At 41.4% G+C, this 15,952-nt stretch overlaps 1 protein-coding gene across 1 annotated transcript in view; it reads right to left on the reverse strand.

Annotated features, from left to right (window-relative positions):
• Positions 1-15,144, reverse strand: part of LOC134568673 (galactosylgalactosylxylosylprotein 3-beta-glucuronosyltransferase 1-like) — a gene marked incomplete at its 3' end in the record, with an annotated part of 56,279 nt that extends 41,135 nt beyond the window's left edge. Inside the window, exon 1 of the mRNA XM_063427324.1 lies at positions 15,085-15,144. Within this exon, the coding sequence (XP_063283394.1) occupies positions 15,085-15,091 (7 nt within the window). The remainder of the gene's footprint in view (positions 1-15,084) is intronic.
• Positions 15,145-15,952: the final 808 nt, after the last annotated feature.

The following is a 15,952-nucleotide window of genomic DNA, read 5'->3' on the forward strand; positions in this document are numbered from 1 at the left end:
GCTGTTAGTGTGCTGTGTGTTTGTGAGGGTGCTGTTAGTGTGCTGTGTGTGAGGGTGTTGTGTGTTGTAAGGGTGCTGTGTGCGTGTGTGTTTGTGAGGGTGCTGTTAGTGTACTGTGTGTGTGTGTGAGCGTGCTATGTGTGTGTGTGTGAGGATGCTCTGTGTGTGATGGTGCGGTGTGTGTGGGTGCTGTGTGTGCGCACTGTTTGTGTTAGGGTGCTGTGTGTGTGTGGGTGCTGTATGTGTGTGTGCTGTATGTTTGGGGGGATTGTGAAGGTGGGGGCAGATTAGTAAATAACACCCCTCCATTCTTACCTTATGTAGGAAGGGGGGATCCTTGCTTTCATGTGCCATCCCTGGTGGTCCAAGGGAGAGTGAACTCTAGCCTGCGGGGCTAGAGTTCACTCTCGCGAGATCTGAGCATTGCCGCCGCACCGCTCAGATCTCGCGAGAGGAACCTGGCAGAGCTTCTGTCTAGAGCTCCCCGGGTCCTCTCCTGCCTCCCTCCATGCTGCTGTGGGCTGGTGAGGTAGATCTTTGATCTCCCCGCCGGCCCATGGAGGCTTAGAGCAGAGCCACACTTTATTCCTGGGTAATAAAGTGTGGGAACTCTCCCAAGATTCCCCCCCCCCAAAAAAAAAAATATACACGTGTGTGTGTGTGTATATATATATATATATATATATATATATATATATATATATATACGCGTACACACACATACACTCACACACACATACCGGTACTCAGACACACAGACACACACACATACATTCACAGACACACACACATACATTCACAGACACACACACATACATTCACAGACACACTCACAGACACACACATACATTCACAGACACACATACACACACACACACACACATAAACTCACAGACACTCACACACACAAACTCACAGACACACACACAAACTCACAGACACACACACTTACAGACACACACACACACACATACACTCACAAACACACAAATTATTATTTTTTTATAAAAAATTGTCCACCCAGCCTCCCTACCTGGAGTGCTGGCGTGGACTTTGTCCCTGGGGTCCAGTGGGGCGGGCGCCTCTCTCCATATCAGCCGCGGCAAGGGAGCTGTGTGCTGTCTGCTCCCTCTCGCCGCGCGGGCTGTCTACAGTAGCTGGGAGCCGGAATATGACGTCATATTCCGGCTCCCGGCATCAGCAAGCGGCGCGCGGCGAGAGGGAGCAGACAGCACACAACTCCCTCGCTGCGGATGGTGACAGGCACCCGACCGGGGGGGGGGGGGGAGAGGTGTCCATCACCTCTTGCTGCCCCCCCATGACAGGGTGAACACGGGGGGGGGGGAGGTGGAGGGCATTTGGGGGGGGAAGAGTGCCTGCAGGAACAGTGGGAACATTGTTCCCACGCGTTCCTGCAGGACTCACAGGCGTGCCGCGGGGATTAGGGTGTGCCCAGGCACACCCGGCACACCCCGTGCACACGCCTATGGTCCCAGCTGCCTTGAGATCATTAACAAGATCCTCTTGTGTAGTTCTGGGCTGATTCCTCACCATTCTCATGATCATTGAAACTTACGAGGTGAGATCTTGCATGGAGCACCAGACCAACGTAGACTGACAGTTATTTTGTGTTTCTTCCATTTTTAAATAATCACACCAACTGTTGTCACCTTCTCACCAAGCTGCTTGGCGATGGTCTTGTAGCCCATTCCAGCCTTGTGTAGGTCTACAATCTTGTCCCTGACATCCTTGGACAACTCTTTGGTCTTGGCCATGGTGGAGAGTTTGGAATCGGATTGTTTGATTGCTTCTGTGGACAGGTGTCTTTTATACATGTAACTAACTAAGATCGTTACTTGCATAAAAGACCCCTGGGAGCAAGAAATCTTGCTGATTGATAGGGGATCAAATACTTGTTTTACTCATTGACAAGCAAATCAATTTATAACTTTTTTGGCATGCGTTTTTCTGGATTTATTTTGTTGTTGTTGTTGTTGTTGTGTCTCTCACTGTTAAAATATACCTACCATTAAAATTCTAGACTGATAAAAAAAATGTGTCAGTGGACAAACATTCAAAATCAGCAGGGGATCAAATACGTTTTTTCCTACTGTACATTGTACAGTGACAATAACGTTCCAAAGTGATCCAAAAGGAGGCAAAAAAAAAAACCCAGTTTGAAGCAGTCAGACCTCAAGCAAGTTGACCCCAGAGTGGCAGTCAGACCTCAAGCAAGTTGATCAACAAGCTATAACCCGACTAATTGAAAATTAGATCCCTGAATATTATGTTTTTGCAAATATTCATCCAACTGCAGTTTAAACATCTGTATAGAGAATTCCACATCCTAATTGTTCTTACTGTCAAAATCCCTTTAATTTGCCTTAGACTAAATCTCCTTTCTTCTAGTCTAAATGCATGACCTCAAATCCTATGTATAATCATGTTTAGGAATAGATTTACATACAATGTTTTATATTGGGCCCCAAATATATTTGTATAATGCTATCATATGCCCTCTAAACTAAAGAGATTTAAATGTGTTAACCTTTCTTCATAACTAAAATTTTCCATTCCTTTTATTTATTTTGTAGCCTGCCTCTGCACTTTTTCTAGTGTCATAATATCCTTCTTTCGAACAGGTTTCCAAAATTGCACTACACCTAAAAGTTGTTGTCTTACCAGTGATTTATAAAGAGGCAAAATTATATTTTCATCCTGAAAATAAATGCCCCTATTTCTACATGACAATATCTTAATGGCAACTGCCAATTGACATTGCACATTGTTGCCTAGTTAGTTGCCTATAACAGTTCCCAAAACCTTCTCCTTTGTTTTATCGCTAATTTACTACAATTTAGGGTGTAAGCTGCTTATGCATTTTTTACCCCTAAGTGCATAGGTTAGCATTTTCTACATTAAATGTCACCTGCCATTTAAGTGCCCAGTCCCTCAATCTGTCCAAATTCATCTGTAGCAACTATGATTGGATCGTCTTATTGTTTTATGCTACAAGATATCAGTATCAGATCATAGTGTAACAAAGCTTGCAGCAGTTCAGAGTGAAGTTTTGACTTGATAATGAGTTCATCGCCTTTAAATTGATTTGATTACACAATGTCATGCAGTGAATAGCTTACATTGTAACAATTGGTTTCACTGATCTTATCATGTGACAAGACCAGTAACTATAGACACTATCAGATCATTCCTTATATCAGCGGTGTTATTGTGGGCATATTGTTTCTGCCTAGTGAGGCACGCTGTTTTTACTGAGGTTTGCTAAATTACATAGGAAATACAAAAATACTGTAACAATAACAGTAAACGTGATTGTTGATGTATTTGTTTGTATTTCCTATATAAATTTAGTAAAGCAGTATATCCTTTGGTGGGGATTTATTCATTCTTCTTACAACACACTGCACAATGGAGAAAATGTATGACCAATTTATGGTAATTTTCTTTTCCTGGCTATTTCTCATGGCAACATCACTTATGGGTAGCTCCTCCCTTAGTTGTCACAGGACAGAAATAATTAGAATAATAAGACTGATCGGTATAGAGAGTCCCTTATCCCTTTACACCACAGTCCAATTATAAAGCTGATCAAATTAAAGAATGGACGGGAACCCTGATGCTGCCATGAGAAATAGTCAGGAAAATGTTCTCTATTCCTGGCTAATCATGTCAGCATCACTTATGGGTAATACACAAGCTGACAGAAATATAGGGTGGGAATAAAAACCGAGAAAAAAAACACTATACAGAACACACATGCTGCAAAGTGATTTAATATTAGCTAAGACCTGATATATTTTAATTTGCTACCTACGTGTTTATATGGTAGTAGAAGTATAAACCTTTTAGGTGATTTTCATATTGCGTTTATATTACATTCATTTTTTTTTAGATTATTAAGTCCAGGATCATTTTGTAATATTATTCTACTTTAGCTCTTATTTAACCCCTTAAGGACCAAACTTCTGGAATAAAAGGGAATTATGACATGTCACACATGTCATATGTCCTTAAGGGGTTAATGCACATGACACAAAAAAAAAAAAAAAAAAAAAAAAAGAGTGCTCGGCTGGGGAGGCCTACAGGGGAAACGAGAGGAGAACCTCTCGATAGAGGACTAGAATTAAGTAATAATTAGGTAGTTTAATGTTGTAACTCGTTTTGATATCTGAAGTTATAATATTCAAACCAGTTAGAACAAATATTATTAAAGTGTATAGCTTTTTCCATTATACCTTGGTAGTTGAATTGAGATACAATTTCGGAAGAGCTAGGGCTTTCCTCGCTCCTCCATTACCTGGATAAACATACCTTCGTTGCCATTAAAATATGAACTGCCAAACAGATTTCTAATTTGGATTAACCTGTGAGATCAATATGAAATAAAAATCTTTCAAGAGTTAAATCTGTAATTTTAAATTTTAAATCTATAAAGAGTTGCAACAAAAAATGTTTTATCCCATTCGATGAGGTGCAGTCCTACCATATATGTTTTGTAGTTCCAAGGTCTTTATTGCATCACCAACACTGGTTAGAGTAGTTTGTATTAAACATAAACAATCTTATAGGGACCAGATACCATCTATTAAGTATTTTATAGAAAGTTTCTTGTATATTTTTACAATGTATTGATTCCCTGAGTTGACCAATAGATTTTACCCATAGTTGGTAAGTGAAGGACTTACCCATATCTTCTTCCCAATTCTTTATAGTTTTAAATTTTTCTTTCGGTTCAGATCTATTAATGATATATCTGATTGTAGATGATTTTTTGGGGGAGTGTACCAAAAAAGAGTTGATCCAAAGAAGACTGGTCATCCAACCAAATTTTCTCTAAAAAGCTAACCTCTCTTAAGTATGTAAAAATTCATTATTTGGTAGTCCATATTTTCACTGCAGCTCTATAAAAATGACCATTGTTATATTTGAACTAAGTTGACCAATTCTAACTATACCTTGTTTCATCCAATTTAATAATTGAAGATCTTGAATAAACAGTCTGACGACCTCTAATGGAGCTTTTCTAGAGATCTGGTTCTGTGAGAAAAACAGCTTTTTTTATAGGGTCAATAGAATTGTATATTTGAGAGATTAATAAATTATCAATCTTTAAAGCTTTTAATGTTTTACACGAGATCGGGAAAGAGGTTCAGCACTGATAAGTCAACAGGGAATATAACAGCAAGGCAGCACACCTATAGGAAAGGGGGGTCCCCTCTAAACCCCTTAACCCCTTAAGGACCAAACTTCTGGAATAAAAGGGAATCATGTCACACATGTCATGTGTCCTTAAGGGGTTAAAATATGTATAAGAAGAAAAAGAGAGATAAGGGTGCGCCTTGAAACAAGTGAAATAATACTTATAGAAATACTGGAAAGTCCAAGCAGTGCTGTTGAATAATCCAAAATATAAGTAATCCACATTCACAGGAAATGGTCCTAGTAGTACAGTAGGTAGAATGTAAAGTCACATATGTAGATTAGTTGTCCAGAAGTTGATATGTGGAAAAATCAGAATAATTTTAAATCTTGAAGGAAATTAGTATAATTCTTATCTACCCAGGTATTTATATCAAAATGAATCATAGCTCCCAGATGTTGAATAAATTGAGAAGACCAGTTGAATCTATATTTTTGTTCAAGAAAATTCTCTTGGGTCAGTGAAAGATTAGAGTGTATAATCAGAGTTTTTTGTAAATTAATTTTGTGGAAAGATGACTAAAATCCTTAATACAGTCTCTGGTTGAGTGGAAGTCTCTGGTTGAGTGAGTTAAAATTGTCATCTGCGAATAAAGTTATGTTTTGTTCACTGCCCCCCATTACAATTTATGTAATATTAACCGATTGTCTGATATATGCTGCTAAAGGTTCGATAGAAATAACGTATATCAGAGGCACCAATGGGCATCCCTGACGTGTACCGTTCTTTACATCGAACCAGTGAGTTCAAACCATTACCAAATACTTTAGCTTTAGGAGCTGTAGTGACATTGCTATGTCTTTAAATGTTTCTTATATTCCAGAAGCTATTAAATTCTCATCTAAAAATGTCCAGTTCACTCTGTCGATCTCCTTTTCGACATCGACAGCTATGAAGACAGATGGCAAGTGATCTTTATTTATCTTCAGTGTCATATTGGCGATCTTTCGAAGGTTATCTCCCCCAGATCTCGCTTTTATAAACCCTGACTGATCGTTGTTAATTATTACTTTAACCTCTTTAGCTGTTATGCCCTTATTTAATTCTGCCAAATTTTTAGGTTTTATTAAAGGAAGAGAAATTTTATTGAAAAATGATTTTAGCTCAACATTTGATATTTTAATTTCTGGTAAATTATATAAGGAAGCAGGAGGAGGGTGGGAGAACGGTATAAAGGTTCAGTGGGGCTGAACAAGCAGGGCATGAACGCGGATAACGAAGTAATAAGAAGAGATGGGCTAGCTCTTGACCCAGAAGTATGGTTAAAGAATGATTTAAAACATAACTTAATATAGAATGTTAAAAAAAAAAAAATGGTGAGTATAAGTGGATACAATCTTGGGTATTGCCACTAGATGGAGACAAAACTTGACCATGCTAAAAAAGTATAGCATCAAAGAGAAGGACACTTAGTGATCTATTCACAATATATCCAGTGTAACAAAAGGGGGGTAGTGAAGAACAAAACGATCAAAATATATATATAATAACATTTAGGAGTTTACTCTAGGATGTGTATAAGTAGTTAGTAACAAGCTGTATACAATGCAGTGTTCTGTAGGGAATCGAATGAGCAATTTGTTACAGTTTCTCACTAAAATGCAACATAGTAAAATAGCAACAAGTTTGCAATGTAATGCCAGGGGAAACTCTCGGCAATAGAATACAAGTAGAGTACAGCAGCTATTGAAACTGTGAGGGGTGAAGTCCTAGAAAGGACTGTTGGTGTAGAGTAAACAATGTCGGTAATAGAGATGGTAAAAATTATCGGAATGCTGGTTTATATAAATGCTATATCTGTGCCTTCAAGGGCACCCATGTTAGATTGTGAGGACTAGATCTGTCTATCACTGTCGATAATTTTAACTATTACAAAATACGGTATCCTGTCAAAAACGTCGAAAAATAATTCTGCTTTAAATATACGTGTCAGTTTGTGCCTTTGTGGGCACCTGTAGAGAAAGGAAAAGAAAGTAGATTACGCTAGAATAATAGTACTGTGAGGATTTGCTAGTCTGTGCCTTCAAAGGCACCTATAGGAGAGAGAGTATGTATCTCTATGTGTAACGAGGAAAGTGAATTTACTATCACCGAATAATAATACTGCAATGATTTGCTAGTCTGTGCCCTCAAGGGCACCTATGGGAGAGAAAGTCAATCTCTATGGAGCAGTAAAAAGTCTAATCACCCTGGTCAGACCGCTGCTCAAGAATTCAATGCAGGGAGGTCTGTGATAATATTCATACTCACTGTTCACCAGTGGTCACTGAATGTCGGCAAACAATCTGCGGTCTAGCCTGGGTGAAAGATGGAGCCCCAATATATAAGGAAGCATAATCATTTACAAAACCTTTCCCAGTTTGATGAGGGGAGAGAAGAGTTTTAGCACCTTCAATAATATTTATATTTATTGTTTTTTTCTCCCAGATTTAAGTTTTCTAGAAAGTCATTTCCCTGCTTTATTATTGCTACTATACCAATTCTGATTAAAGGATAAAATATTTTGTGTAATTCTATCTATAAGTATGCTGATTTTGGTCTGCATATAATTTTGATAACAGTCACAGAGTCCAACTGCTTAACAAACTATATTTGACACTTTTCATCAAACCATTTTATCAGTAACTGCTGCCAAAACCCGCTGGAATTTTTCTCTCATATATATGTCTTTTGGGGCTGTCTTTACTACCATAATTTTTTTCTGATTTGTATTCTGCTACTGCTCCCGAGCACAGCAATACCTCCCCTGTAGAGTCAAATTACAGAAATGCCAATTTCCCATTTTAAATTTTGAACCTCTGCAAGTGCACATTGCCACTAATATCTGGTGTCACAATAGCGTGCATTTAAAACCCAAAAAACTTTTTTCACTGTTATAGATTGAATAGCAGTTAGTTGTCTTCAAGTGGGTGTGTCAGGCCTACAGCGTGTACTCTGCCAACCTCTGCAAGTGCACATTGCCACTAATATCTGGTGTCACAATAGCGTGCATTTAAAACCAAAAAACTTTTTTCACTGGTATAGACTGAATAGCAGATTTATTGGCCTATGTTTCTGTGAGACAGTAGCCCCTAGCTGTACTTTACCTTCAACATCGCAAATCAATTGCAAAAGAACACAAATTGGCTATTTAATGTGAGACAGTTTGACTATTTTTACTTGGTTGTTACAGAACCAATTTCTGACATAGTTTTCAGTAATTTCTAATATTCATATCTGTAGTAGTTGTCGAATGTTACTTTAATAAATTTAAAAATATTCTTTATGTATCTAACAGAATGAGCCTACTCATAATGAAAATGCTATATGAATTGAGGAACAATTTAGCCTGTCTGCTTTTCCTTGCTTAATGCTCTTGTACTTCCAAATATGTATTGGTATATATTGTGTTTTTATATCATGATCTGTATTGATTGAAGTTATGTTATTTAATTGGGGTTATAGGATTTCTCAATTTTATTACTATTTATTAGTTTTGAGAACTGTATTCATTCACTAGTAGTGATGTACCGAACTGTTCACTGGCGAATAGTTCCTGGCGAACATAGCGTGTTCGCGTTCACCACGGTGGGCGAACACATGCACGGTTCGATCCGCCCCCTATTCGTCATCATTGACTAAACTTTGACCCTGTGCCTCACAGTCAGCAGACACATTCCAGCCAATCAGCAGCAGACCCTCCCTTCCAGACACTCCCACCTCCTGTACAGCATCCATTTTAGATTCATTCTGAAGCTGCATTCTTAGATAGAGGAGGGAAAGTGTAGCTGCTGCTCATTTGATATGGAAATGTATAGCTAGGCTAGTGTATTCAGTGTCCACTACAGTCCTGAAGGACTCATCTGATCTCTGCTGTAAGGACAGCACCCCAAAAAGCCCTTTTTAGGGCTAGAATCTCAGTCTGCTTTTTTTTGTGTGTGTGTAATCTAATTGCAGTTGCCTGCCTGCCTGCCAGCTTATGTGTCAGGCTCACAGTGGATACTGTGCCCACTTGCCCAGTGCCACCACGCATATCTGGTGTCACAATAGCTTGCATTTAAAAACACAAATTTTTTTCACTGTAATAGATTGAATAGCAGTTAGTTGTCTGCAAGCGTCTGTGTGTCAGGCCTACAGCGTGTACTCTGCCAACCTCTGCCAGTGCACAGTGCCACTCATATCTGGTGTCACAATAGCGTGCATTTAAAAACAAAATTTGTTTTTCACTGTTATAGATTGAATAGCAGTTAGTTGTCTGCAAGCGCCTGTGTGTCAGGCCAACAGCGTGTATTCTGCCAGTGCACAGTGCCACTCATATCTGGTGTCACAATAGCGTGCATTTAAAAACAAAAAAATTGTTTTCACTGTAATAGATTGAATAGCAGTTAGTTGTCTGAAAGCGTCTGTGTCAGGCCAACAGCGTGTACTCTGCCAACCTCTGCCAGTGCACATTGCCACTCATATCTGGTGTCACAATAGCGTGCATTTAAAACCCAAAAACTTTTTTCACTGTTATAAATTGAATAGCAGTTAGTTGTCTTCAAGCGGGTGTGTCAGGCCTACAGCGTGTACTCTGCCAACCTCTGCAAGTGCACATTGCCACTAATATCTGGTGTCACAATAGCGTGCATTTAAAACAAGAAAACCTTTTTCACTGTTATAGATTGAATAGCAGTTAGTTGTCTTCAAGCGGGTGTCAGGCCTACAGCGTGTACTTTGCCAACCTCTGCCAGTGCACATTGCCACTCATATCTGGTCTTACAGTAGCTTGCACGCATAGTACCACTAATCCCCCCAAAAATGGCAGGCAGAGGCAGGCCACCCTGCAGGAGCCGTCGTGGTCGTGGTGCTGTGATTCCCTTTGGCCCTAGAATAATGCCCAATTTTCAGAGGCCATGTACCCTGAACTGGAAAAGTTCTGAGGACATAGTTGACTGGCTAACACAGGACACCCAATCTTCTACAGCTTCCGCTCGGAACCTTGACGCACCATCCTCCTCCAGCTTAGCTTCGGGCACCTCTCAAGATACCACTCGCCCGCCTGCCGCCACCACCAACACTAGCACCACAGCCGTTTCACTTTATCTGTCAGAGGAGTTATTTACACATCCGTTTGAAGAAATGAGTGATGAGCAACCATTATTGCCAGAGGATGTAGATAACAGGGATATGTCTCAGTCAGGCAGCATTACACACATGGACGTACGGTGTGATGATGATGATGTTGTACCCGAGACGAGTTGGAAGCAGGGGGAGGTCGTCGCAAGGAGCTAGTGGCACAGTCAGACAGCATGCATCGGCACCCAGGGTCACCCCGACAGCACGCCAATCAACGCATGCTGTGTCCACCACCAGAATGCCGTCATTGCAGAGCTCAGCAGTGTGGCATTTTTTTGTGTGTCTGCCTCTGACAACAGCGATGCCATTTTCAACCTGTGCCAAAAGAAACTGAGTCGTGGGAAGTCCAACACCCACCTAGGTACAACTGCTTTGCGTAGGCACATGATCGCACATCACAAACGCCTATGGGATCAACACATGAGTACAAGCAGCACACAAACTCAAAGCCGCCATCCTCCTCCTGGTCTAGCATCTTCAGCCACGTCAACCACTGCTGTCCTTCTTGCCCCCTCTCAACCATCCGCCACTCTGTCTCTCACCTTGAGCAGTTCCCACTCATCTTCCCACAGTCAGGTGTCTTTCAAGGACATGTTTGAGCGTAAGAAGCCAATGTCAGAAAGTCACCCCCTTGCCCAGCGTCTGACAGCTGACTTGTCTGAACTATTAGCCCGCCAGCTTTTACTTGATTTGCGACAGCCCGACACGTTGGAATTCAACACTCCTAATGTTCGACCGCCTGCTCCATCAAGAAAAAGCCGTTAATAAATATTTGTATGACCGGGGTGCTAGGACAGCCTCTGGGGAGCTGGGAATTTTCTTGCCACGTTACTGTACGCTCATGTGCAATGCCTGTAGGCTCATGCGTCCTTTTGAGGAGGTGACAAACCTAGTCAGTTGCACCGAAGGCACCATCAGCAACATCATACCATTTGTTTTCTTCCTGGAGTGTGCCCTGCGAAGAGTGCTGGATCAGGCCGTAGATGAGCGTGAAGAGGAAGAGTTGTGGTCACCATCACCACCAGAAACAGCCTTATCAGCATTGCTTGCTGGACCTGCGGCAACGCTGGAAGAGGATTGTGAGGAAGAGGAGTCAGAGGAGGAATGTGGCTTTGAGGAGGAGGAGGAAGACCAACCTTGTGCAAATGGGGTCTTTCATGCTGTCGTGCCTGTTGAGGGACCCTCGTATAAAAAGGCTGAAGGAGAATGACCTGTACTGGGTGTCCACGCTACTAGACCCCCGGTATAAGCAGAAGTGGCTGAAATGTTACCAAATTGCAACAAGTCGGAAAGGATGCAGCATTTGCAAAATAAATTAAAAAGTATGCTTTACACAGCGTATAAGGGTGATGTCACAGCACAACGGGAATCTAACAGGGGAAGAGGTGAAAGTAATCCTCCTCCTCCAATGACCACGCCGGCAAGGACAGGGCACTTTAAAGACGTGTTGTTGATGGAGGACATGCGGAGCTTCTTAAGTCCTACGCATCGCCACAGCCCTTCGGGATCCACCCTCAGAGAACGACTCGACCGACAGGTAGCAGACTACCTCGCCTTAACTGCAGATATCGACACTCTGAGGAGCGATGAACACCTTGACTACTGGGTGTGCCTGAGCTATCCCAATTTGCGATAGAACTTCTTGCCTGCCCCGCTTCAAGTGTCCTGTCAGAAAGGACCTTCAGTGCAGCAGGAGGTATTGTCACTGAGAAGAATAGTCGCCTAGGTCAAAAAAGTCTAGATTACCTCACCTTTATTAAGATGAATGAGGGATGGATCCCGAACTGCGATACATTAGATTAAAAAAGGCCTGATGAGATGAGCTGCCTTGGGCTAAAAATGGTGACCCTATGTAGGAGGAACAGTCCCTATTCTGCTCTGTGTCAGTGTGTATCATGGTCCCTGAGGACAGGTGTCAATCCATATCTGCCAAGTGACCCTATTTAGGGGGAACAGTCCCTATTCTGCTCTGTGTCAGTGTGTATCAGGGTCTCTGAGGACAGGTGTCAATCCATATCTGCCAAGTGACCCTATGTAGGAGGAACAGTCCCTATTCTGCTCTGTGTCAGTGTGTATCAGGGTCCCTGAGGATAGGTGTCAATACATATCTGCCAAGTGACCCTATGTAGGGGGAACAGTCCCTATTCTGCTCTGTATCAGTGTGTATCAGGGTCCCTGAGGACAGGTGTCAATCTATATCTGCCAAGTGACCCTATGTAGGGGGAACAGTCCCTATTCTGCTCTGTGTCAGTGTGTATCAGGGTCTCTGAAGACAGGTGTCAATCCATATCTGCCAAGTGACCCTATGTAGGGGGAACAGTCCCTATTCTGCTCTGTGTCAGTGTGTATCAGGGTCCCTGAGGACAGGTGTCAATCCATATCTGCCAAGTGACCCTATGTAGGGGGAACAGTCCCTATTCTGCTCTGTGTCAGTGTGTATCAGGGTCCCTGAGGACAGGTGTCAATCCATATCTGCCAAGTGACCATATGTAGGAGGAGCAGTCCCTATTCTGCTCTGTGTCAGTGTGTATCAGGGTCCCTGATGAGAGGTGTCAATCCATATCTGCCAAGTGACCCTATGTAGGGGGAACAGTCCCTATTCTGCTCTGTGTCAGTGTGTATCAGGGTCCCTGACGAGAGGTGTCAATCCATATCTGCCAAGCGACCCTATGTAGGGGGAACAGTCCCTATTCTGCTCTGTGTCAGTGTGTATCAGGGTCCCTGAGGACAGGTGTCAATCCATATCTGCCAAGTGACCCTGTGTAGGGGGAACAGTCCCTATTCTGCTCTGTGTCAGTGTGTATCAGGGTCCCTGAGGACAGGTGTCAATCCATATCTGCCAAGTGACCCTATTTAGGAGGAACAGTCCCTATTCTGCTCTGTGTCAGTGTGTATCAGGGTCCCTGAGGACAGGTGTCAATCCATATCTGCCAAGTGACCCTATGTAGGGGGAACAGTCCCTATTCTGCTCTGTGTCAGTGTGTATCAGGTTCCCTGAGGACAGGTGTCAATCCATATCTGCCAAGTGACCCTATGTAGGGGGAACAGTCCCTATTCTGCTCTGTGTCAGTGTGTATCAGGGTCCCTGAGGACAGGTGTCAATCCATATCTGCCAAGTGACCCTATGTAAGGGGAACAGTCCCTATTCTGCTCTGTGTCAGTGTTTATCAGGGATCCTTAGGATAGGTGTCAATCCATATCTGCCAAGTGACCCTATGTAGGAGGAACAGTCCCTATTCTGCTCTGTGTCAGTGTGTATCATTGTTCCTGAGGACAGGTGTCAATCCATATATGCCAAGTGACTCTATGTAGGGGGAACAGTCCCTATTCTGCTCTGTGTCAGTGCGTATCAGGGATCCTTAGGATAGGTGTCAATCCATATCTGCCAAGTGACCCTATGTAGGGGGAACAGTCCCTATTCTGCTCTGTGTCAGTGTGTATCAGGGTCCCTGATGACAGGTGTCAATCCATATCTGCCAAGTGACCCTATGTAGGGGGAACAGTCCATATTCTGCTCTGTGTCAGTGTGTATCAGGGTCCCTGAGGACAGGTGTCAATCCATATCTGCCAAGTGACCCTATTTAGGAGGAACAGTCCCTATTCTGCTCTGTGTCAGTGTGTATCAGGGTACCTGAGGACAGGTGTCAATCCATATCTGCCAAGTGACCCTATGTAGGGGGAACAGTCCCTATTCTGCTCTGTATCAGTGTGTATCAGGGTCCCTGAGGACAGGTGTCAATCCATATCGGCCAATTGACCCTATGTAGGGGGAACAGTCCCTATTTTGCTCTGTGCCCATATGTCAAGGTGTCAATATGTCATATGTCAGGTGTCAATCCATATCCATTGTGATTTAGGAATGTTAGGTGATTTATGCCCTTTATGGATTAAAACCAGACTCTGCATCAACTGTGTAATTTCCCATGGGAGTTTTGCCATGGATCCCCCTTCGGCATGCCACAGTCCAGGTGTTAGTCCCCTTGAAACAACTTTTCCATCACTATTGTGGCCAGAAAGAGTCCCTGTGGGTTTTAAAATTCACCTGCCCATTGAAGTCTATGGCGGTTCGCCCGGTTCGCAAACGTTTGCGGAAGTTCGCATTCGCCGTTCGCGAACCGAAAATTTTATGTTCGCGACATCACTATTCACTAGTTTCTTAAGCCATACACGCCCATTGGATGAATAAAGTTAAGATAATCTTTGTATCAGGTTATTTTGGTATAACTTCTGCATATAACACAATTGTGTCGGCTGAAATACATTTACAGACACATAATGTAATTAAATATTGAAAAAACTATTTCAGTAACTATTTTTTGATTGTAATTTTAAAAATCAGCTGAAAACTGTTTGCAAAACTATAATATCTATTAAAAAAAATCTTTCAGAAAACAAAATAGTAACATATCAATATTTCCCTGTAAAAAATAAATAATTGTTGAAACTGAAATGTATTGGTATTTAATAGATATCATATTTCTTTTAAGACTATTTAGAAGTACCTCCGATACAATTAGCCACAGAACATATAGTGTTTTCTGTTTTGTTGGTATCTTAGTACGTAAATAATTGGGTTTATCTAGTCAAATTTACAAGAGAAGAAAAAATATTTAGATTTCATCAGACTTTGGCATTTTTTTCCCATTTCTGCGATTTTAGTTCTCAACTAACTACATCTTGTAATTTATCTATAATACTCTTAAGATTGAATTTCTATGCATATAAAAAGCGAAGATTGCAAAATATGAATATTTAAATAGCGTTACCTTGCATGCTGAACTTGTTCTCTGTGATGTGTAGCAAAATAAAAATACAAATTAATAAAATAAACCCTGAACAAATGTATTTGTGCTTCATCGTGGTAAAACACTTAGGTGTATTAAGATACTTCTCACCGAACAGGAAACATGAAGATACATTTTCTGTTAATATTTAACATGATCCAGAACTTGGAACTGTCTGACAAATATGTGTTGCGCTTAATTGTTTATTCATTTTGGTATTACATTTCCTTAAAGTGATATACATTTTAAAAATGCCTTAGTGTACTCTCATCGATTGCATTAAGTACCTACAACAAATGGGACACATTTAGGAGGTGAGCATCTAGGTAAGTTTTGTGTGTCCCGTTTTGGAGCGGATTAAAAAAAATGCAGCTAATAGTTATATTTCATGGGAAGTCTGCTTGTATGTTACAGCCCGGAGGAAAGTAGCGTCCAATACCAGTGCTAATTGATAGCTTTAAAGGAGTTGTGCCTTTATGCTATATTCTTAAGGACACAATAGATGCCAATTCAAGCAATAACTGACAATAACAGGGCTAATGGCTGGGCTTCATTGAGGTCTATCTGTATATTACAGTCCTGAGAGTTTGAAGAAATAGGGGGGAAGGAGTGGAAGCTGTAAGGAAACACTCATAGTGGGGTTAACCCACAAAAACTACCAAGGTAGTAATGAGAAATAGAGAACAGTTGAGTGCCCTGCGTAATATTAAAAAACTTTTAATGAATTTATTTTAAAAAGGGGATGTACTGTGCTGTATATATCAAGCATAAGAATCGATAGTAAACAAATCAATAAATCAACATAATAGATAGTTGCAATAAAATGTGGTAGAGAATTGCAACGTTAAGG

Source organism: Pelobates fuscus, chromosome 7 (genome assembly GCF_036172605.1).
Source record: "Pelobates fuscus isolate aPelFus1 chromosome 7, aPelFus1.pri, whole genome shotgun sequence".
NCBI lineage: Eukaryota > Metazoa > Chordata > Amphibia > Anura > Pelobatidae > Pelobates > Pelobates fuscus.